Source organism: Pseudopipra pipra, chromosome 2 (genome assembly GCF_036250125.1).
Source record: "Pseudopipra pipra isolate bDixPip1 chromosome 2, bDixPip1.hap1, whole genome shotgun sequence".
Taxonomy (NCBI): domain Eukaryota; kingdom Metazoa; phylum Chordata; class Aves; order Passeriformes; family Pipridae; genus Pseudopipra; species Pseudopipra pipra.
The window spans coordinates 6,703,758-6,728,729 of NC_087550.1; the positions used below are offsets into that span (position 1 = coordinate 6,703,758).

Consider the following 24,972-nt stretch of genomic DNA (forward strand, 5'->3'; position numbering starts at 1 on the left):
TCATTAACCTCATGATTCATTATCTAATCTTTCATCTTTTCTAGAAGATTTTGTTTATGAAGGAGACCATAGAAAAGTAGCTTCTCAAATGTCCAGTCTCTCTCAACCTTCATCATTCTTAACTATTTGTGGTCCAAACGGTTCACTTATTTATAATCATGCTGGGAATACAATCCCTACATCCCACTGATAATCGGAACTTTACTGACTTGCCTGCAGAGCTAAAAAGAGCATAAGGTTCTTCTCCCTGCCCCTCCTTTGATAACTTGTTCCCACTTCTCAAAGAGAGAACTTCTTCAGCACTTCGGATGATTCACTGCAGAGATTCCCGGTGAATACATATACAGAGCCTATGATATTTTCAATGTTTGTGTCACTGCTTCTTCTCAGCAACCAGCGAGAACATGAAATGTCCTCTCAGTGTTTAGCTATGAAATGGGATAAACCAGTGAAAAAATTAAATTAAATTCAAGAAAGCTATGGAAAGTAATTACAAGATTGGAAAAAATTATCTCCATTTTTTTTCCCCACCACTTAACATCTTTGTTACAGTCTGAAAATCCTACTGTGCTGCCCTTCAGTCTCCAAAAGCATTGCTCAGCAGCGCTGTCAATTCATCCAGATCTAACTGAAGAAAATATTTCTGAGTAGTGCTTGTTGCCACAGCCTATTCCTTTCTCACCTGAAGAGTAAATAACTGTACTCTGTGCTATGTTATTGGACTGCACACTCTACAAAGCACAGCTGAGGCAGAATGAAATGCTGGTGAGCTGCACAGCTCAGTGTCAGTGTGACACTAAAGTCCTACAGCTTGCAGTAGCTGCTGATTTTTACCCTCTAATAGCTTGAAAGGTGTCATATTTATCTTTCTGGTCAATTAGTTTCCATCTTCTCTGCAGCAACACTGACTGAGCATTCAAAAAATATGGCTAAGGTGCTACATCTGGAAAAGCAGCATATCCAAATAACTGCCTCCACCTAATGCTCCCCAGGAAGCAAAGTGGTTTTGCTCAGGTCATACATTTACTGAGCACCTCAGACTTTAGGTCAAACACATAAATGGAGTTAAAATATTTTTAAGATACTATAGTAAAAGACATTATTTTGCTGGGTTTTGTTTTCCATCTATTATTAGATCCAGCTAACCTTGCTTCTTTTTCCCTTCTGGTGTAGAAGAAAGCAAGCCCTGCACTTACACTTGTGCTCCACTTCCAGCTCTTAAGGCCTCTCTATCCAAGGAGTTGCTCCCAGGCACTTCCTGTTGCTGGGCAGTTCCAGCAATGGATCCACCCCTCAGCAAGGCTGGGTTTCAAACAGGCAGAACCAGATTCCCCAAGTAGAAAGTAATCAATTTGCCTGTCTACTGCAGTGGCAGAAGTTTCTCTCTCACACTACACCCTCCTGAACACTTGGACAACTATATAAGAACTAGAAGCAGAAGGAATGAAGAAAATCCTTAATGGAAAAGTCACTCAGGACATGTTACTTTGGGAAATAGTCCGAAAAATGTTTCTCAGATTGTACTGAAGCAGGAGTTCTGCTGGAAAGGATAAAAAAGAAAGCCATCAGCACTGGATTCAGAGGTATATACTTTTTTCTTACCTAATATACATAAAGTTGCAAATATCTGGAAAAAAAAGCTCTGTATTGGGGATTTAGAATGGAAATGTGCTCAAGTGTCAAGACATACAAACAATGTATGTCGACCCAGCAAAGAATTAGGTATTTCTGTGGGTGAATATGGTCTCAGAGCTCTACTGCTCATGCACAGGAACACCAGGTTTCGGGGCAAGTTTTATGCAAAAAAACACCTTCTTCAGGGAATACATCAGAATTATCTTAAAGGATAGAGCTTGGTTTTAAATTTCCAAGTCCGTTACTTCCTATATAGCAATTTTTCATGTTTAAAACCCCATAAGAGGTATATATCAAAACATACTTGAAAGCACAGGAGCGTGTCTGTTGGTTTATCATGTTAAGTTTGCTGAGTAAGAAGCTTTCATATATAAAATCATGCTTGGCTTGCTTTCAATTTCACATAAAGTATATTTGGAATTGTGTTGGTGTACCAAACTTACTCATGCAAGAAATAAAGAAAAAGTAGGCACCTACTGCTTTTATATCAAGTAGGATTTGTCTAAGCAACTTAAGAGAGCTTTTGAACTTTAAAAGTCACAGGAAACAATGTGGAAAGGGAGTGTATGTGTGCACTGGCACAAGTGACATCTGCAGTTCAGTGACAATATTTCTTTAGAAGCCAGAAGACATGCCAGAGAAAAACAAAGTCGGAATGCAATCTATTCTTGAGCTGTTTATAAAATTACTGAGCAAAGAGGAAAAAAACAAACAAAACAAAAACCAAACCAGTATTAAAGTTTACTTTACAATAGAAAAGATCTGGTGAAAAAAAATGTATGAAATGGACACATTTGTATCTTGGCTTTCATCAGAAATCCAAGAAGTGTTACAGAAAGGGTATGTGTGGGAAGAGGGTTTTATGTGAGAGGGTATGCGTGTGCACGTGTTTCTTTTCCTGTTCTGCAGAGTTGGAGTTTTTTTTAAGTACTATTACTTTCCAACTGATGCATTTCCCTCCACTTGTGTGGGATTCTTATATAGTAACATAATACTGAACAGTGAATACTACAGTGGGTACACACTGGGGGGTGATCTGTAAAAATGTCTCAGATGTGCTGCTTTTGGGGTTAAGTTTAATCAGAATCAGTGATCACAAACCCATGGTGGCCATCAAAATGAAGAGCAAAGCATCCCTGAGGTCAAAATATTACAGTATCAGAGCTATCAACAGGTTAAAAGCAAGTTTAGGAAAATGCATCTTTACAAGAATGATTACTCTGAGATCATTAGTCTTTAAGGCTCCTTGAAGAAGCTGTAGCTTTGTGGGACGGAGTCAGAATTCCTGGGGAAAGAAGGAAGACAGAACCTTTGAATTTAAACAGCAGCCTACACACAGGAAAGAACAGTGCTCTATTCTTCAGTGTACAGTCAACCTTCTATTTAAAAATGCTGTTCTACCTTTTCTCCCCTCAGAAATTTTATCTCTCATCTATTAACTTTTTTCTTGGACAGCAATCAGAAGGATGTTTTATCCTAGACAAGGGAGGCCTCAGCAGACACAGCACGAAAAAGTTTATTAGTCTTTTTATGCTGTGCTTATGTTAAACATCCACAAAAGTCAAACTCCTGATCCACAAACATGTCAGTTTGCCAGCTTGTTTTGCTTGTTCTTTCTTCTTCAGTTACTGGCAGTTAATGAGCTTTTTCAGGAAGTCATGGAACACAAAATTCTTTATATTTTTAGCAAACAAACAGATAGGAGAATAGACCAACAGTTTCAGGTCTTCTTGGTTGCTGACAATAATGACAAACCCATCAGTAACCTTTTACTGATTGACACATAGCTCTTCCTCAAATAAACTTACCTCATTCCTCTAGTTTGCTTTTCATGCCTTCAACCCTTATGCAAAACAATCCTTTGGATATTAGGCTAAGCTATAATGAAGAAATGATGAATAAAGTGCTACAAGATCATCTGCCTGCAAACAGCAATTAAGAGTTTGCTTTCATGCAGTTGCAGGGAGCTATGAGACATTTCTCTATTTCAAGCTTAGCCCGAGGCAGTTCCTCCAGGTCACATTTAAATAAGAGAATAATTAAGAATAAGATTCTAAACTCATCCTGTTATAATATCTCTGGGCAACTTCATTCTCATATTACCTTTTGAAATGGTCACAAGGTTGTCAATAATTATAATTTGTTTTATTTTGTTAAATTTTATGTTTTCTTACCATAGGTCTGAATCATATTCATATTTACTGAAAACATATTTCTCTGCTCTGCTCTCAGTTCAATCACACCTGTTGGTCAAATAGGCTGCATCCAAAGAGATGTCTGAGCTCACATAAAACATGTTATTTTCAGCTTCCAGATGTGTAATTCCAAAAGAAATAACAATAAGTTATGTTGCCATATATTTCTGGACAAGATTTTAAAAAAAATTGTAAACATGAATTGGTTTTTTATACTCTATTTCACCTTGATATATCAATACCTAGGCAAACAAAGTATAGTCAAATTGGCTATAAATTTATAAAAAACCTGCCTGAAAATCCTTACATTTATTCCAGGTGAGTTCCAAGGCTGTGATACAAAGCTCTGTGGTCTGACAGAAGTGAAATGGGAATGGAAAGTAGGTGGGATATTGTACAGGACAAATTCTGAATCTACAATTCCACTGTCAGGAAGACAAAAATCTCAAACCATTTAGAGCAATAAAAACCCATTAACTAGGATATACATATAACAATATATCCTATTAAACTGAAAGAATTTCTCCTGTCTCCTATCCTGTTGCAGCCCTTTCTCCTGCTCCTATTTTATTTTCAAATACTGCTTTAAATTATATGAATATTTAGACTTTAATTATGTGATCTTTTAGCAGAAGAGATTATGATTTTCTTTCTGGATTTCTGTGACCTGTAGGTGGCCATCATATTTGCACCAGCTAACTAAGGGAAGGTGCTGATTTCTAGTCTTATTCTTGCTGGAAATAAACAAATAAATCGAGGTACCTACAACATATACATTTATTTCTCTCTGTTGCTCATTTCTGAGGACTCAAAGAGCATTATTGAAATTTTTGGTTAAATAGGTGAGAAAAATGACCATCAAAACATTAAATAAGTTCTCCAGTTTTGCTTTTAATCAAGGGATACACCATTCCCTCACAATTACAGAGAATAAAGCACAGATTAACTGATTTGCAGAGTGAGATCACTGTTGTGTCAGTGAGGACTTGTAGGTGCAGTGTGTGTGTCACCACAACCGTGATTTATGTGAGTGCAAAAGCATGAAGTCACCACCTCCCACTTCCCAGAGTATGAGCAGGGAACATGAGAACTGCTGTCTGGACATGCGGAAATGGTGGAAGATGCTTTTCCTCAAGTCTTCTCTATCTGCAGCCACACAATCACAACAAAGGGTTTCAAAACTCCAAGGAACAATCTCAGATTTGCAACTGTATCTTTGAACCAAATACTTCATAAAATAGCAAAAATCCCCCATATTTTTAATTGAAACACAAGAGAAGAACTGACAGTTGTAGAGATTTTGAAAGTATAAAAGCTTGTACCAGGTGATTCACCAACTGCTGATTCTCCCACTCCACTAAGTAGTATTCCCTTCTCTCTCAGGATTCCTTCCCATTTCATGCAGCACCACACAAAAACACAAGACACCTACATTTCCTACATCATAACTGTGTTACAGATTTATGCTCAAAGGCCCAAGAACATCTGCATTATTTTAAGTAATTAAGGTCTATTTTCTCCCTCTCTACATCTCCCTTGGAGAACTTACTCCAGAGCAGCACGATTTGGTTGCACTTTGGACTAATTCTTACACACCTTATGAAATCCTTGAATACTCAGGACTGCTTAATTCTATTTTAATCCCATGTTTTTACTCAATATCATTATTTCTCCACAAACTACCTTTGCACTTTAGTATTTTTCAATATTGAGAATAAGACACCTTAGCCTGTAAGTCCCCTCTGCTGAAAATGTTACCGATTTTGTACTCTCATCTCATAAATGGCATATTTTTAGGCAGGGCAAGCTCTCTGCCTCTGGTATTTTCTTGTTGAACCACTCCCACACTTTCCACAAACAGAAACTTGAACTTACAACTATTTCTAAGCATGTTTTTCTAAGGACTTATCTTAAGACAGAGATGCTTTAAGAGGATATTTTCACCCAACCAGCTTCTGCCCGGTAATCCTTGGTTTAAGCATGTTTGTTTATCAAGTATTTAAGTTAAAGGACACTTTTTAAATAAAGGAGAAAATAAATGTGACTTGTAGCAAGAAATCCTACTTTAATTACTTCAGATAAATCTTTGACAAATAGGGCAAGATTCCCATCAAACCCCATCAAACATTTTTGTGAGAATATATGAGAGACCACAGCCTTTGGAGCAAACTAAATTTCAACTCAACTAGTTTTCCTCACAGACTACTAAAAGTATTTTAAACTATATGCATTTAAATGGTTATATGTGTCTCACTAATTTTTTTGTTGCTAACTTAAGATACTTAAGCAGGAATCAACTTCCAGCCCAGAGTATGACTCCAAACACTATCCACAGCCATTGTGCTCTGAAGTTATATAGGTTTGTTGTCATCATATAACAGAGCTATAATGTAACTTCACTGCAGCTGGGAACATGAATAAAATTTTAAGATGACATGTGACCCAAAATTCCTTTGGGACATGTTGCCTGAAAACATCCTCTACCCAGTGCCCTTAACTGACTCGTAACTATGGGATAGGAAAACAAACCAACCGTTATTTTTGTTGCAACTGTAAAAATAAATAAAAACCCAACCCAACCAACAAAACAAAACCCCAAAATAACAGAAGAAAACAAAAACCCCCCCTAACAACAAAAGATATCTATTTCAACCAAGGTAAAGAAAGCAGTATGATCCAGAACACAGATCATACATATCAAAGAGCTTTTAAAGAGAGAATTCTGTTTCTTAATTGCCTCCAAGTCCTCTTCTCTGAAAGAGTATGCAGGATGTTAAAATGAAGGTAAGAAGGCATGAAAATTGTATCAAAGATCAAATATAAAGAGAACCTTTTGTGCCAGGCATTTTAATGAAGGCGACAAATAACCAAGAAATAGTGAAGAAAATTATGGAAATTAAAATTAACAGGAGGCTTTGGTAAATTGTGCCAGGCATTTTAATGAAGGCGACAAATAACCAAGAAATAGTGAAGAAAATTATGGAAATTAAAATAAACAGGAAGCTTTGGTAAATTGAGGGTGGTGGGGAAGAAATAAAACAATCCAGCAAAGCCAAAAAAGAAGCCATTACATCTAATTACAACCAGCAACACGAGTTCCATCCAATTGTATCTTTTAACTTGATGCAGCCCAAATCTCATTTTTGGATGTAGGCTCCACTTTTATTGGGTGTATTTAAAACGTGGAAGAATATTCTATGTCGTTGCTTTGCAATTAAGCAAATGGACCTTTTAACTTGTCTTTTTTTTTTCCTTTAAAAATAGAGAATATAAAAATTTTCGTTATCTTTGAATTTAGGACATACTTTATCATCGTGACAGATTAATAATGGTGGTCCAGCTCTCAGGATCTATTATTCCACCAGTGTGCTGATGTAATTGTCTTTATAAAGACTTTCCCAGTCACTTACGTCATGGGTTTGACTGCAGAGATTCACATAATCCTGATGAGCAAAACAGTCAAGTTATCAGAAGGCAAAGACTCTTGCAATCCCCTTAAAATATATTGATAAGAATGTAAAAATTCCATTTCTAAACCTGACAATTATATATCTAACTATACATAGCTATATATAAAGATGCCTACTAGAAGAACAAATACAAACTTAATCAACAGTGGATTTGCTTGATAAAAACACTGAGAGGAGCAGGGAAAAAAGCATTTCTGGGAGATACAAAATACCAGAGCAACCACACTGAGATGTGCATTCCTAATTTTTCTCCCCAGATAAATTTATGAAAGCATATCAATAATCCCTGAACTGGGCAAAACTGGACCTGATTCATCCTCCTTTATCTCTGCCCCCTCCTCAAATCCATCCTGCAGCCACATCAGTTCAAATAAGTAACTGCAGCCATATTATTAGAGCAACTCCGTTGCTACAGATTATCTTTTTTTAACCACCAGCCTGCGATTCCAGCTCCAAACATGGTTTCAGCACCAGTAATAGCTCAGATAAGAGATGTCACAGCAGCATTTATAACTGAGGAGTGGCTAGAAACACAGGCAAACCTCACTAATGCTTTTCAGATTTATAGGTATGAGAGCATTTAGAGCTATTTCTAAATACAGTCAATAATTTAAAGCTATAGTTTAACAAGTAAATGCTTCCCCATCTACTGATTTGCTTTGGCTTTCCTGCAATCAGTCTCTTGGCTGCTTTAACCCAAATTTTCCAACCTCTGATGAACAGAAACTCTGATGAGGATGTGCCAGTCTTTGCTACTTTATCACTGTAAAAATATCATCTTTTTAAATATTTTTTTGAATATAGGGGACACATTAACTCACTGGATTGCTTCCAGTCCACATATTCTGTTTACTTAAGTCTAAAAGAATAGGCATATTCTCCTGTTATTGACAAAAACTTCAAGGAAATGGATCTTTCATCTCAATCAAAACCTGACGTGCCCCTATCCACATACGCAAACACACAGGACAAAAACAAGGACTTATAAAGCAAAGCTTGTTGTGGAACACACAAGAAGCCAAGCCAACAATTTCCAAGGTTATCTTTGTCAGGAAGACATCCTTATTTATTTGAAACCAGCATGTGTTTCAGTTGCCAGTATAATCAACCACATTTATTGCCAGGTACGTTCAGTGGCAGGTTTTGAAGGCAAACCTGACAGAATATAAGATATGAAACTAAGGTTCAATTGCTTGCATTCCATTCTTTTGTGAGAATAATGTTTAAACAAGAAAAAAAACCTTAAGTATTTTTTGCTTGCTGCTTTGCAAGTTTGATAGTTGAGAATGTTTGGAGATTTGCAATTTTGTTCATTCTCTCCATCCCCCCCTAATTATTTGAAGACAAATGCACCTAAAACATTGAAAAGCAGATGTCAATCATTAATGCATATACCTACTGAAGATAAAGTCCAGCATATGCTCCAATGTTTAACTTACTTTCAAATCATAGGAGACTAATCATATGAAAAATGGGTAACTGCCATTTGTGGTCTGAAGGAATAAATGAATGACTTCATGCATGTTTCAGAGCTTTTCAGAAATTTCTTGCATTTTCTTGGATACAAGAAAGTCTTGCCACAACACATCAAAAACATTAATGGTGCCCTTAGAACTTGCTTTTAATCCCAGGTTTGCCAAACCAGGCTAAATTAACATGCGTCAGCAGCATTGGGCTACACTGAAACACATTTTCAGGTCACTTTCCCTGCAGCAGCTCTGAAACATTCCTAAAGGATGTTATCTTGAAGGAATAGCCTGACTTGTGCTGTGAGGAGATACATAGGAAGTTCAGCAATGAAGAGGCATTACTGTAATGAAACAAATACATGTTGCATTTTCTCCACCCCAAAATAATACTCCTCAATAAATAACCTGCAAGCTTTTCTGATCACGAGTTTCAGTACATTACTGTAACTTTTTGGATTCTCTTGATGTGAATCAAACACTAAATTCAAATACTAAAGGATTATAAGGAAAAGAAAAAGCAGTATGGGAAATCCACACTAGGGTAGAATATCAACATTCTTTCTCATGATTGACCCCTGAAGCAGTTCAAGTTTTGTTTTTCAGTTAATCCTCCTGCAGAAAGCCACATTAAATCTGTGAAGATGTGTCCACACTGTTTAACTCCATGACTTATATTATTAAAAAATCTATTTAGGGACTTTAAATATGAAGTATCATTTCAAACTGTTCAAATACAACAAAATCATTTGCATATTGACAGGTTATCTGATTGATCCTTTGCAGTTATTACAAATGCATCCTTCTGGGTACTATAAAGAAGTACTACATTTGCTTAGTAATAAAAAGCAAATATAAATCTTTAGAATCAGGGTTTAAGAATAATTGCACCTTTAAGTCTTTCCTGAAACATCTAAAAACAAGCAAAAGATACTTCTGTCCTGTTTAACTGCTTGAGTAGCCCTTTGGAAGACATGCATTTGATTTAACCAGAAGACCCCAAGTAAAAAAATCCCATAATCTTCTAGTCCTGAACATTTTACTTCTTACTGAAATTTTCCATTCTTGATCACAGTCCAAGCAAATAACTCATGTAGAGTTTGAGAAAAACACTTTCTTCCCTATAATTAAAACCAGTTGAACTCAGATGTTTTCTAAAACATGCACAATGGAAACTTTCTCTTAATTATATCTTCAGTAAAGCTATATATTTAAGAATATAAAATATATATTTAAGAATATATTGTGAATTACATCTTCACAACATCTAGGGTATAAAACAAAACTAAATCCACTTTCTATTAAATAAGAAACAGCACTGAGTTGTATCCCACTATGGTGCACAACACACATTTGCATAAATTTTATGAAGACTGCAAATGATAATGTAAGAATATAAGACAGTAATTGAAAATAGGCTTAGAAAATCTTCATGCTGCAACATTAGTGATGGGGATTTACCTCCAGAAAAACTCAAACGTAAAAAAAATAATCTATTTTCATGCTAAATCATTAGTTTTTAAATTACAAGAGTTGTGTTTCTTACGGAGAATCCAAAAATGGAACAGTAGATTCACTTCTATTTCCCAAAAGATTTAAAGGTTGATTAATTTTAATCAGATAAAGAACTAGGATAAAATAAGAATTTGAGTTACTCCTCTCTTCCTCCCCAAAATAAAAGTGCTCTCCACACATTATGTTCTTCACTGGTCCAAGTTCTGCATTCTAGCCACAAAAATGGGATTGGGCTCCAAATCACTGTATGTGGAAGGAACACTGTAGTGAAGAAGCTGAGGAAAGACTGTAACCAGACCCATGTGAAGGTGGTTACGATAAACTCCTCAAGAGCCTGGAATAAATGGTGGAGTGCACTGATACCACCTATCTCATATATTTGTTCAGAATACCCACCACTTTTACTTTTGTGCAGAGAGAAGTGGCTCTAACCTCCCAAACTACTTTTTATGTTATACATACAACTGCTAACATTGATTGTTGTTACGTTTTGATTACAGTGAAACAAAACCAACAAAAAAAGATATTGGATTAACTTCCTGTGTTGCAAGAGGGGGGAAAAAAAGCCCGGGGAAAAAAAACCCCTGAACACAAAAGCCATGAGAGACCGACTGCAAGAGCTTAAACTGAGGGCTAAGGAACTACAGATAGGTGGAGAAAACAACAGTGTAGCTGTCCAAGAAGAGGAGCAGAACTTTGAACAGCAGGCCATTATTTATGAAAAAGAGCCCATAACTGAAAGGCACTTGCATGAAATCCAGAAGCTTCAGAATGAAATTAATAACTTGGTGGAAGAAGTTAATAAATTCAGCCAACAACAAAAAAGCCTGGTGTCTTCAATGAGGCGATTCAGTGTTCTGAAAAAGGAATCTAACATAGCAAGGGAAATAAAAATTCAAGCAGAGCACATAAGAAAATGTTTGGATGAACTGTCAAAGACAGTGAAAAAAGCTGAAAATGAGCATGGGCCATCACGTGCCACAGTGAGAATCCTGACTTTTCAACATGCCTTCTTATCCCACCGTTACCTCAATGCCATGCTGTCCTACAATGAAGCCATAACTGCCAAGCAGGAGAAATGCAGGAGGTTTATTGTCCGTCAGCTCGAAGTAGCTGGTAAGGAGGTGTCTGAAGAAGAAGTCAATGACATGCTCCAACAAGGAAAATGGGAGATTTTCAATGAAAATCTCCTCACTGAAGCCAAAATAACTAAAGCTCAGCTTTCGGAGATCGAGCAGAGACACAAAGAACTCGTCAGTCTAGAGAACCAGATCAAAGACATAAAGGAACTTTTTATCCAGATATCAGTGCTGGTGAAGGAGCAGGGGGAGATGATCAACAACATAGAGATCAGTATGAACAACACTCAAGAATATACTCAAGTATCTAAAGAAAAATTTGGGCTTGCAGTCAGGTATAGAAAAAGAAACCCCTGCAGAGCAATATGCTGCTGGTGTTGTCCATGCTGCAAATGATAAAAGAAATGAACTCCTGGAAATACCAATGGTTCCTACACAGCAAACTGATCTTGAAAAGTAGTCTTAGGATCTCATTTTCCCTTCAACAGCACTCTCAGGAAAAATTGTCTATTTATCCAAAGAGAGTTAGAAGAATGCAAAGAATGTTATGGTTTTCACATAAACACATGAATAAGGGGAAAGGATGAAAGGACAAAAGTGCCACTTTTTTGTTCTTCTGACTCAAACTAAAATAATGTGGCAACAAACTGTGCTTTTGGGAAGCATTGAAAGCATTGTTATCTCAAAGACAGATTTCATAATAATGGTCTAGTTGCTTTTTACAAAATAATAATTGGTATTTTTAATTGCCTTGTGTTTTTTAGCACTTTTATTTACTTGATTCAAATTCTAAGGGTTTTTTTTCCCCAGAAATCTGAAATTCTACAAAACCAATCTACGCATAAAGCAGACTCCATTAGTAACAATCCAGAATGTGATGCCTAAACCAAACAAGAAGTCAGAAGAGAGTTATCTGGAGTGTTTCACTACAACTTCTACAGGAAAAGTTACTCACAGACATTGGGTTATTTATTTAATAACACTCTGCTGTATTTCTTACAGATAGGGGTTGAGCTGCTGTTTTCTGAACAAATTAAAGAATACCAGCAGCAGCAGAGCACATCACCAAACCTACAAGGATATTTGTCAGCAGCTTGCTGAGAAGCCAAGCATTAACAAACCGACACAGATATTTATATTATTCAGCTACACAGGCAGACCCTCCACTAGGTAAGGACAGGGGAATATGATACTTTATCACACAGTGTTAAGGCATTTTCTTACTGCTGCCTGTTCTATCTAAACATTCAGTTGCATCTGCAGTCTCACTTTTGCTAGTACAAAAATTAAAGGAAAAATATAAAAAACCAATAGAACTCCATACTTATTTAAAAAAAAATAACCTAGAACCAGAGGATGATTTAGGGTTGGAAGGAATTCCTGGTGGACCTCCAGATCATCCTCCTGCTCCAATGTTTGCTCAAATCAAGACAGAAATTTTCCTGGTTGCAGCTCTTGTCTACCACTTCTGATCCTACCACATGCCTCTGAAAAGAACCCTGTTATCTTCACACCTTATTGCTTAGGCAGCAGGAAGATCTCTCCCTTAGTTTCTTTACCTCTAGTCTGAACAAAAGCAGCTCTCTGACTCTCCTGATATGTCACATGCTCCAGTACCCAACTGGACTCACTACATAATAATCACATTTATCTTCATGGTAGTCCTGTGGTGGGAAGTCCAGAATGGTGCAGGACATGCCTTTATTTGTACTCTACAGGAGTTGCCAGAACTGCTAATGGAGGGTTTCCACAACTCTAGATGGTTCCATGAAATTCTGCTGATTGTAGAAGCTTGGGATCTTCAAATAGGAATGAAAACCAGATGCCTAAAGCAGCAAATAAGAACAGCTCCCCTGAGTACCTAAACCAGCAAGCAGAAAAGGAGTGCTTTTGCTTTCCATATTCCCAATGGCTGGCTTCTACCCCATTCCCAACTGCTTTTGGAACTTAACAAGAAACAGCTCTCTAATAAAATTTAACAGAAAATAACACTGCAACCAAGGTGAAAAAAGTTATTTCCAAAAAGAAATTAAAAAAAAAATCCACACTAAAACCGAACTCCAAAGCAGAAATGTATTTCTGAACTCTTTGTGCTGTGCAAAGGCACAATCAATACTACTATATCTGTATACAGTCAGAGAAGGCATAACAAACTGCATTACAGTTCTACAAGGCACTAAGTGAGCTACATGTCTTCAGTTTCATCTAGTGGGACAAAAAAAAAAAAAAATCAATCCACTATCAAAGGGCACTACTGAATTATTGTTACATCATGATATTTATAAATAGTTGGATTCCTTCCATCCCACATTAAAATTGCAACTGAAATTAACTGTTATCAAAATACAATCAAAGGTCTGAACCTTAAAGAGAAAAATATTATAACATTTATAAGAAATAAAGTTAATGACACCACAGATATTATTTCATTAAACAACCTCCCGTAACTGCTGCATATATGGAAACTACCATTATGTTTCAAGAGCAGAGTAGAAACCAGACAATAAACAATAGAGAGAAAAAAGTTGCTATGTCAACCTATATATATATATATATATATATATATATATATATATATATATGCATATATATATATATATATATGTATATATATGTATGTATGTATGTATTTATGTATATAAACTTATATAATACACACAGAAATATGCACCTAACATCAACACCACCCCATCTTCCTTTCCTGTTTTTACTTTTAGAAAAAACAAAGGTACATAACTTTCCTTCTCTCCTGGGCCCTTAAACAGAAAGGCATTGTGGTACTTCTTGAGGGATTATTGCAGCCAGGATTGACAGGAGAGAAAAATCAAAACACAGCAAACACCACTGGTTTACACAGTATCTCCCATGCAGAGGTGTTCACATCCTTATCTGAGAGGGAAATGTGTTCCTGGGCCAGCCACCTTCTTCATATAACAGAGATGTTTCTCTGAAGCAAACATGATCTTGTTAAACAAGAGCTGTGCTTTAAATTGTGGAGTAAAACTTGAGTTTCACGAATACGTAGGAAAACAATACAAAAGTGAACAATTCAAGTAGTTCTCAGATGTATATTTGGTTAGAAACAGGCAAAACAGAAACATATAAAACACACTGAAGAAGAACAGGGAAGTGAGAAAACCAGGACTTGTAGAAAGCTTTTTCTTAATACAGGGTGGTAATAACTGAAAATAAATAGCATTAACTAAAACTTACATTGAAATCATGGGAATTTGATATTGAGCATTCAAAATTATGAACAGCAGAAATTTTGCAGTGATCATTAAAGTAACTTTCCAGTGTTTTTGTTAGTTATATAATCATACAGAAGAGCAAACTAATTAAAGCGGAGCTCTGAGTGTTCTACTAAGAAAAATAAAATATTAATAGCTATAATCCCTTATCACCAAAATAACAGGCAGAAAGGAGCTTTCTACTAAAATAAAAATACCTGACCAGCAATTTCCCTGGTATAAAAACATCAGCCATAGCACACAGACTTGTATTTCCTCTTGCAACATAAAAAACTCCAGACAACTAAAACAAAAGCCCCAGCAGACAATTAACCCCAAACAAAACTAATATTTGCCTAAATAATAGGAAGTCTGTGTGTTCCTTTCTGATAAAAGGAAGGACAAAAAAAACATTCTAAGTGAAGAAAATTTAAACCTGTATACCTGTATAAGGCTTGAGGATGCTGAAAGAATTTACCAATGAATCTAAGAACTGTATGAACTACTTTCTACAACTAAGTGCCCCCATAAATAACAGACCGAGTAACTCCTTAAGCACTTGAGTGTTGAACATGAGCAAAGCAAACATAAATTAGGTGATAACACTCAAGAGGAAGAAAAACTTTTTAAAAATGTTAACAGTTAACATCTCAAAGTAATTTGTACGAAGAGTCAACAACAGCCAATACCTTCTGCACTTTAAGAATCTATTAGAAGGCAATAACATCAACAAATTTAGTTTAGTCTAAGTAAACTCAGTTAATAAATACACTTTGCCTTCTGATTAGTCGCTGAAATGTATCATAAAGCAGGATCAAGTCCCAGGGAAGTGAGTGGGGTCTCTGCAGGTACAGCCAGCCACCCACATAAACTCCAAATAAACTCCATTACAGGATTAGGGCACAGAGATTTCTACAAAAAAGAAATCAAACAAACAAACAACAACCCCCCCCAACAACAACAAAAAAACCCCAAAAGAAACAACAAGAAAACAAACATACAAAAAACCCCACAACCCCCCCATATCATAACCCCAAACCACCCTGAAGTTGTATTTAATTAGAAACAGTTGTCAACTGTCACAGCTGCATTTTCAGAACAGATTTGGGTTAAAGCCACTACATTAAGCGGCCTTTATTGCCTTCCCTTGCACTAGTAACATTCAGAGCAATTGAAGGTAAAGTCTAATCTATTTTCAACATATACACCATTAGCTTGCTGAACTACACTCCACTTCATCAAAACAATTAGCCACTTGCATCCTGGTGGTTACCACAGCATCACTATTTCTTTAAAGTAAGACACTTCTCCTCTTAATTTTACAGATTCCTTATGATAGCACAGAAATGTTGTGCAATTTAAGGCATTATGGAGGTCTTATGCCCACCAGATATTGTCCTGATAAACCATTTTAAAAACTTTATTTTGTAACTTCAAAAGGGTATTTGTTATCAAATACCCTTTTGATAACAAGGGTATTTGATAACAAGGGCCTGAATTGAATGAAATATGTTATTTCCAATATTTTACAAAGCTTAATAAGCAGAAAAAAAGCACATGCCAAACACTATTAAAGGAAGTTTTCTTTAATAAGATTTTGCTGATCATGTATCAGCAGCACCACCATGTGTTAAGTGAACAAGACATTTATTGCTGAGAGATCACCACTATTGCTCAGTATAATCAAGCATTTACAATTTAAGTAATTGATGCAGGCCTAAGTAATGATATTTTTACATTGTGTTGTCATGCCAGATTTGTAAAGCCTGTCATTTCAAGTAATATTACAATTTTAAAGTATTAAAAAATCCCATCTTATTGTTTTTCCACTGCTAAAGAAAGAGAAGACAAATAAATATCCCTGAGAAGGATTAAATAAGATATAAAGTCACAGGCAGTAAATGGATTCAGGATATCACCAGCTACTATGGAGGGAAAGAGGAAGGGAAAGAGGGAGAGAAAGACGAGGCTTTGTTCCCCAGCATGATATGAGAGTAACATAAATAAACATAAATATCATAAAACTAATTGTAATATTGCTTAGTGCTAAAGTTACAGCAGTATTAGTGTACTTTAACTTAGTAGTATTAGTTATTAGTATTACTATATTACTTTAACTTATGTTCATACTATACATAAATGATTCCTCAGAAGGTCTAAATTTCCCAAATTTCAGATTATTAGGAGAACATTTATTACATTACTTACACCAATACGGGTTTTCCTGATATCTTAGGGCTGTTTAAAACTTCTATCATGGCTTGCTTTGTTTCTTCCATTCTTTCAACATCACTGGAATCCACCACAAATATCACCCCGTAGGACTCAGCATAGTAGTTCCTCCAGATATTCCGAATTCGTTTTCCACCTCCCAAATCAAAGATTGTCACTTCAAAGCGTCCCTGCTTAAGATCAATTTTGGAAAACCCAACTGTTGGAGCCACATCTTCAGGAGACTCTGTCAGAGTTCAAAGAAGAAAGTTTATCTTTCAGTTTAAAGAGGATTTAATATCGTGATTTGTGTAGCAAAATTAATATTTTAAAAACATGGAGTGAAATCTCTCTCTGTTAAATGGCATCACATTGACAACAACATTTTTATTTTTACATTAAGATTTTCCCCTTTTCTCAGGTAATTCTGAATTAACACATTAGTCTTTTAGCCAGTTGCTTTACATTAATTTAGATAGGAGCATTAGGTCAGGGCGGTGGAGAAAAGAAAGGAGCCAAAAATGCAGTTTTTAATAATTTATTTATATTAAAATATATTTATTTATATAATAGATTTATTTTGCTATTTATAAATAATATAATTAATATATTTATATTGAATATTTAATATTTTAATATAGATAGTTCCATTGCAGCGGTCGTCAGTGTACTGTCATTTTTACTTCCCCCTCACCGCCATCTGAACAGTTATCCAGCATTTGCATGGTATTAATTCAAGTTTGAGAAGGAAAACAAACAAAACAGTTAATGCATTATGACCTGGGAACCTTTGTGCTCTGCTAAATTTATTCTTTATCCTCCATGGTTGCCAAAACAACTTCAGAAGTTCAAACCAAGGCCCAAGATGAAGTGAATGAAATCATGTTCCTTTGAGATGTAAACTACTTAACTCTCTTAATTCAAGAACAAGTTTCAGCCTTTGTTTGTTTATTGTTATTTTCTGTGTTTCTAGTTTGCCATGCAATATGCTAAAACTATTATAGTTTTATATTTAAAACTCTTGCTCACTGTCTGCCTTCCCTGAGGGCAAAGAAAGCTTGTACTTGCCTCACACCACTAAGCTCTCTCTGCAGGGTTGAGATAATTGGATATATTCAATTGTTTTATGTAGTTTGGTAGCCACAAGGCAGGAGAAACGGGTGTAAGATTCAGTTATTTTGGCAAATAAGACTTTAGTGGCCATGCTGATTTACCCAGAGTGCTAAAAACTGAGATATGACAGCTGGGTTTTAGCAGAAACCAACTGCAGCTTCAGTCTCCTCCTACAGACTGGGTATCTGATGCACAGCCAAAAATACTGGTTCTAATCTCTGCAAGCCCTGCTAAGGGAAAAAACCCCCATAATTGCATTATAAGGCAACTATTTAAACACTGCGAAACAGTCACAGAAATCAGAACTATCTTTTCCTTGAGTTTAGAAATACCCATATTTACCTCATCTTTTTTCCCCAGAAAAATAGGATTTTTAGAAATAACTGTCATATTGAGCGAATAAAGGGATTAAAGTGGATTTTGATATAGAATGGAAGGCTAAATAACTAAACACTCATGTTTTCAGGGCAAAGATTCAGGAATATGAGAGAATATCCTTAATTTTATTCCTGCTTTCTTACATAACACAAGTAAACAGAAAGTTGAGGTGGAGTCTCCAAGTCTGCCAAAACACTACTAAATACATTTTTGTTATTGCACAAGATCAAAGTTATTTAGAAAGACAATTCCAGAAGTAGGGGGAAAAAATCCTACAGAGAATTTTCGTTTTATCTCAAATTACATCCTGCTTGCACTGTGTCATCGGATGGTTCAAAGCACCCTTCAAAATTAAGTTGTCTCTTACTGCTAATTTTTAGGCACTAATTTCAGTGCTTTTCTGATGATAAATGATGACAAAAAATATGTATTATTAGAACCATCCTTAATGTTATTATACACACGTATGCAATTTCCCTCTTTTTAACCTTTTTGTCATTATATATAATTACAACACTGGTTTTTATATAAAGTTTGCACGTTACTGGATGGTCACCTGAGAGCAACCTGAGCACAGGCACACAAGTAAAAAAGAAAAATATGAAGTCCATTGATTTCTCTAATGTACACCAACATGTGAAGCAGATCTTTAACCAGAATATTTTGTATCATGGCATTAATTGAAAGTAATTATTACATAGAATATGGTCTACAACCTTCAGAGTTTTTGTCCTACACTTTCGCTTAAATCAACTGACGGAGACTAGCAGCTTGTTTTTAGTTACAATGTTCCTTCAGCTATTTATTGAACTGCTGAAAAGACCTTATTCTTGTCAAAAATATCCTATGATGCTCATGAAATTTAAAAAGAACCCAGAACATATTTTGTTGCAATTTAGCATTTTTTGTTGCCATTTAGCATTTTGCACACTTAACAATACAGTGGTCAGCTCAAGGCATATAAGCATCAAGATACTCTGAACATTTGTTTTTTTGGGCTTTTCAGATTTAAATGATTGAAAATTAGGAATTATTCTCTCTCAGTACTCCATTTAGACAATAAATAACTTCCTTACCTCCTTGAATTCCTCGGACTGTAGCAGTTTTACCAGCATTATCAAGACCGACCATTATTAGTGTCACCTTCCTCCATAAGGATACAAATAAAAGAGAAAGATATTTAAAATCTTTTTCTCCCTCCAGCTAGACATCACTTATTATATTTTTTTAACACATGCATAGCAAATTTACCACCATACCAAGGAGTAGCATTGTTACAATTGCGTATCTGGTGTTCAGTATGTCAAACCGCCTGAATAGACAGAACAGCAGAACATGGTATGAAATGAGAAGTCTATTATTGTGGTTCTAAGTTTCATATGAGACAACGATTTTGCTTTCAATTTGTATTTGCCTGCTGAAATTTAATTTCATGGTACTGTAAATTTTATTTGGTGTGGTCATGGTCCCTTTAACAATTCCTGGTAAAACGGTAATTTCATTTCCATTTCCCTGTACTTTTACCATCTCTCTGCCTCAAAGCTGTTCCTGTATTAGGAATTTATTTCTGTCTCCAGAGTGCATCTGAACAACACTACACAGTACACAAAACTTGTATAGACAGCACCAGATGCTGTAAATATTTACCAGAAGAGGATTTTAAAGAAATCAATAGGAAAAGCATGACTGTGTACTCCTCAGTTCTTCCTCCTATTCACAAACACTCAGAGCAGTCAAATGAAATTTGTTCAATTTTATGCCCCTTTAAGTGAAGTAATACTAAAAACATTGTTATTTCCAGACTTAAAACTGTAATAGTATCAAACATGAAGTATAATTTATGCAAGTTCTTTCAGAAGAGCCAAAAAGCTCTGAGAAAAGAATCTAAAAATGAAGAGTAGGATCATAATACATTATACTTTAACAGGAATCTAAAATTAGAACTTTTATAAACTCACAATTGTCTCTAACACATTGGTAGTGTCAGAAAGCTACTCAATCCAATATAGTTCTTTGAACAGTAGCACCTTCTGTAAAATCTAAACTATGTAGCACTGAAGAAAAGAGCAAACCCTCCTACATGAGTGTGAAGTATAAATAAGTTTATTTATTTTCCATAGTTTGCACATAGTTTGAAACAAACTATGTACTATCTGTGCCTCTCTGCTACTTGGAGGAAAAAGCAAGATGTCAAAGTAATAGAAACAAAGAACAACAGCAGAATTCCATAAATGAGAATGGATCACCAAGCTACCCAGGAAATGCAGTATTAAGATACTTAGACAATCATAAGAAAATTAGTTTTACACTGGGGCTATTCTTGACAACAAAGTGTTTTAACACATTACACTTGAAAATTTCAAAATGCAAAAACTAAAACAATAAGATAAAACCCAAACAAACACAGTAGTCCTTGTGGCTTTCTACCATGGAGTGACTCCATCAGTGGACAAGCGAGGGACTACAGATGACATTTATCTGGACTTCCATAAAGTCTTTGACGTGGTGCCCCACAACATCCTTCTCCCTAAACTGGAGAGACGGATTCCAAGGTGGATAAGGAATTGGTTGGACAGACACATCCAGAGGGGAATGGTGGCAGCTCAGAGTCCCCATGGACATTAGTGACAAGTGGTGCCCCTCAGGGGTCCATATTCGGGTGAGTGTTATTTAATACCTTCATCAATGACAGAGATGAAGGGATCCCCGTTGGAGTGAGTCCAGAGGAGGGCCACCAAGTGGATTTGAGGGATGGAGCACCTCTATTACGAGGAAAGGCTGAGAGAATTGGGATTGTTCATCCTGCAGAAGAGTAGGCTTTGGGGTGACCTAATTGTAGCCTTCCAGTACCTGAAGGAGCCACAAGAAAGCTAAGAGGGACTTTTTACAAGAGCTTGAAGTGACAGGACAAGGAGGAACAGCTTCAAACTGAAAAAGAGTAGGTTTAGATTAGGTATTAGGAAAGAAGTCTTTACTGTGAGGGTGGTGAGGCCCTGGCACAGGTTGCTCAGAGAAGCTGCGGATGCCCCATCCCTGGAAGTGTTCAAGGCCAAGTTGACGGGGATTTGAGCAACCTGGGATAGTGGGAAGTGTCCCTGCCCATGAGGGTGGAACAAGATGATCTTTAAGATCCCTTCCAATCGAAGCCATTCTATGATTCTGTAACAAACATTTTAGCACCACCCTATAATGCTCAACCTGAGGAAACAGAACATGAAAGACAGTATTTTGAATTTCATACTTTCCTGAAGTCAGAAGCAAAGCACTCAAATTGGAGATGATTAACATTTCATTTTTAAGATCAGAAGATGTATTAATAATCTCCTGGAGAAAAAAAACTGATGGATTTTTGTAACTGAATTAAAAAATACGAAGCAAATGAAGTAAAGTATAGGCGGGATACAGGAAGATCAGCACAGAAATGTAGAATAGCTTCCCATGTTTACCTGACAGGTTCCCGCCACCGTTTTAACCAGTTGCAGCAATTGGCCATTAGACTGAACATCCCTCTTCACTATCCATCCAGAGCCATCCAGAAACAATGTGGACAGGCCAGAGCAACCCAAAAAGACTTTGTCTTGTCACTGCTGCTAGCAAGGAAAAGAAGGGAAAAAAAGGCATGGTTAGCCCCTATGTTTAACCAAGGCAAGGCATTTCCCTATCTGTTCATGTTCACTTAGCCCATGACAGTCCCATTATTTCTTTCTCTTTTCCATCCTCTCAAATTTCATGTGCCCCCATTTTACGTATCTGGGCAGCAACAACACAGTATTCACATAAAATAATAATGCAAGGCAACTGCACACAAGGAAACCTGCAAGTTAGAGGAGCAAGACGTATCAAGCTACAAAATTCCAGTGCTTGCCTTGCTGACACATCCCACAGTTCTGCTGAGGGATGGAAAGTAAGGACCAATTTCAAGCATGAGTAAGGCTTATAAGAACGTAACAGGATAAGGCATTAAAAGCAAACACAGAATGTCCCTACCTGCTAAGTGTATTCATTTAACTGTCAACTACTTTTACACAAAAAGATCCCACAACAAGGAAACTGGGTTCTCTATTGAGTATTTTGAGGAACTGGCAACTGTATCTAGTAATGGTCACTAAATTAAATAGAAGTATCAATTACTTCCATCATTTCACAATCCCACTCTCTGCTCTTTAAGGAGAAAGAAACTGAGAATATTCCTCTTTTTCACACTGCTCTATGAAACAAACAATGGAGAATAACTGTGTGATATGTGCTTGGCTATTTTGTTGTGAAGAAAAGCACTAAGATCAGTGTTTACAAAGCCATAGTGTTGTCTACTCTCTTATATGGTTCCGAATCATGGGTCATCTACCGCCACCACATGCGTCTCCTAGAACACTTCCATCAACGCTGCCTCCGAACAATCTTAAACATTCACTGGTCAGATTATGCGACCGATACATCTGTTCTAGAGCAAGCAGCAGTCACAAGTATAGAAGCCATGTTGATGAGAACACAGCTGCGATGGGCAGGGCACATCTCAAGGATGAAGGACCACTGCCTCCCTAAGACCTTGCTTTATGGTGAACTTGCCACTGGCTGCCGCATGAGAGAAGCCCCGACGAAAAGATACAAGGACTCCCTGAAACAACATCTCAGCCTTGGCCATATTGATCACCATAACTGGTCTACTCTGGCCTCAAATCGGGAGGCCTGGAGAAACACCATCTATAACGCAGCTGTCTCCTTTGAGAACACATGCAGGATCACCCTCGAGGAAAAAAGGCAACGCAGAAAGAACCGTGTATTGCAGAATACACCATCTAAGGAGTCTTTCTGCTGTGCCTTTTGCAATCGGATTTGTCTGTCACGTATTGGCCTCATAAGCCACCAGCGTGCTAGTAGCAAATGTGGATAGAGCCTTCCCAAATCTTCGTTCGCGAAGCCTACCCATGGATTTTGTTGTACACACATTTATATTTATTTATGTTTATATATATTTATTTATGAAACAGTAAAGCTTACACGAACCATGCAGTCAAGGGCACAGAGATGCAAAAGCTTTAAAACTCCTTTAGTTATCCAAGTTACAATAATCCTATGGCAAACAACAGTAGTTGTCCAGGTAAAGGCCTTTTACTTTACTGTATATTAGAGTCCAGCACTTGTTAGGGGCTGGAAAAGGCTGTTTAGGTTGTTTCTCCCCTGGGAAAACGCAAAGCCATTTGTGGGATTATGTCTTCTCAAGTGCACTTGGTGGGTAACATGGAAGGGTGGGGAAATTCAGTGTGCATCTCAAAGAAATTTAAACTTGGGGGAAAATAACCCATGATTTGAGTTTTATGTTATAGGATGTGCAGTGTCACCTCAGCTCATCTCAGCTCCCATTTTGATCAGCAGATTAAGCTAAGAAAACAACTGGATTCACATTAGGGCAGCTGGGATGCAGACATATATTCCCTATTGCCAACCTGCCTCCATGAGAAGATGAACTGAGAGTTGTGACACTCTGAATTACCGCAGCAAGCCTCCTAAAGCTTGAGTCTCAAAATCCCTCTCATATTTTAAATTATAACTAACCTCAAATCAAGGTAATTTCAAATGATGCAGAAAACTGAATAATTAGAGATTATAACAACTTTCCAAATCTGTCATCTTTCAAATCTAGACAAAAGTGAAAAAGAATTGAGGAACTATCCCTAATAGACCTATGTTGTCCGTAAAAAACTGTGGTGGTTTAGACAATTTTATACAGGTAGGAACTGAGAGCTCTTCCTGATCCCATGAAGCTGCTTTATTCAAGGATGTCTTTGTGTGGATTTGCTGTCATTTAATATCAGAAATAGGTCAGATTTCTTTCGAAGCAGAGACAGATACTCTTTAAACATTTATATTCCATTGTACAAGAGAACCTGAGCTTCTCCACAGGAGAGCTGAGTGCATGAAGAACACAGAAGTTTTTAGAAAGTAGAGCAAGATGAATGCAATTATCACAAGTAGTAAAATTGAGCTCTGAAGAATACAAAATCATAAAAAAAAATGCAGTGGGGTATGGTGCCTCAACCCACAAGCAAGTAACAACAGAGCTAACTTTGAGAACACAGTTACACAAATTTTCAGCTGGTTCTACTGAAAAGCAAAATGTAACAGCTCAATGAACAAAGTGTGCCATTGTCACTTTGTCAAATGACAAAAATGTGGCATTTTCAGTGCCTGAGCATCCCCACAGAACAATTCCCACGCCATATTATGCAGACCATCCAGCTTTGCAAACTGCTCTCAGCACACATATGGCCCAGAGCATTCAAATGGGATTCAGGAGACCAGGAAAACTTGTTAAAGACTGAAGAGCAGAGGATTACTATGTCATAGCACAGGAATCTCTGTTTAAATATGGAATCATAAAGGCGGGTGGGCAGGAAGTCACAAATAAGACAAAAATTTTCACAAACATGCCACTACAAAGGGCATTCAACACTCCTGAAAAAATGGTAGGAAGGCAAATCACATCGTGTTATGGGAGCTTGGAGAGACTCGATCCCTGAAATATGTATGGCACATGACAGGTATTTTATATGTTGCATTAATAACATCCAAAACCTGTTCCAGATACTACATCTGTCAGTTGAAACTTTTTGTGCCTGTTAAGGTCAAACAAAACCAAGGTCAGAAATATTTCACAGTTAAGCCAATACACCATTTATGTA

The 24,972-nt window shown here is 36.7% G+C and overlaps 2 protein-coding genes across 13 annotated transcripts in view; one reads left to right on the forward strand and one right to left on the reverse strand.

Annotated features, from left to right (window-relative positions):
- ARL13B (ADP ribosylation factor like GTPase 13B) overlaps positions 1 to 24,972 on the reverse strand; it is a 41,338-nt gene that overhangs the window by 14,832 nt on the left and 1,534 nt on the right. For 8 of the 12 annotated variants that reach the window (XM_064643752.1, XM_064643755.1, XM_064643744.1 and 5 more), the window contains exons 2-3: positions 19,369 to 19,435; positions 16,799 to 17,048 (exon numbers count right to left, since the gene is read on the reverse strand). In XM_064643752.1, the coding sequence (XP_064499822.1) occupies positions 16,799 to 17,048; positions 19,369 to 19,435 (317 nt within the window). Of the gene's footprint in view, positions 1 to 16,798; positions 17,049 to 19,368; positions 19,440 to 21,738; positions 21,880 to 24,972 lie in introns of those variants that run through there. The other 4 variants (XM_064643792.1, XM_064643782.1, XM_064643786.1 and 1 more) reach the window with 3 other exon arrangements.
- Positions 1,251 to 13,625, forward strand: STX19 (syntaxin 19). The gene is made up of 2 exons (XM_064643800.1): positions 1,251 to 1,583; positions 10,782 to 13,625. Exon 2 carries the CDS (start codon positions 10,881 to 10,883, stop codon positions 11,754 to 11,756), a length of 876 nt encoding a protein of 291 aa, XP_064499870.1. The 5' UTR covers positions 1,251 to 1,583; positions 10,782 to 10,880; the 3' UTR covers positions 11,757 to 13,625.

What these genes read in the sequence shown, in the direction of transcription:
- STX19 (XM_064643800.1), top strand. Translation starts at nt 10,881, where the DNA reads ATGAGAGACCGACTGCAAGAGCTTAAACTGAGGGCTAAGGAACTACAG.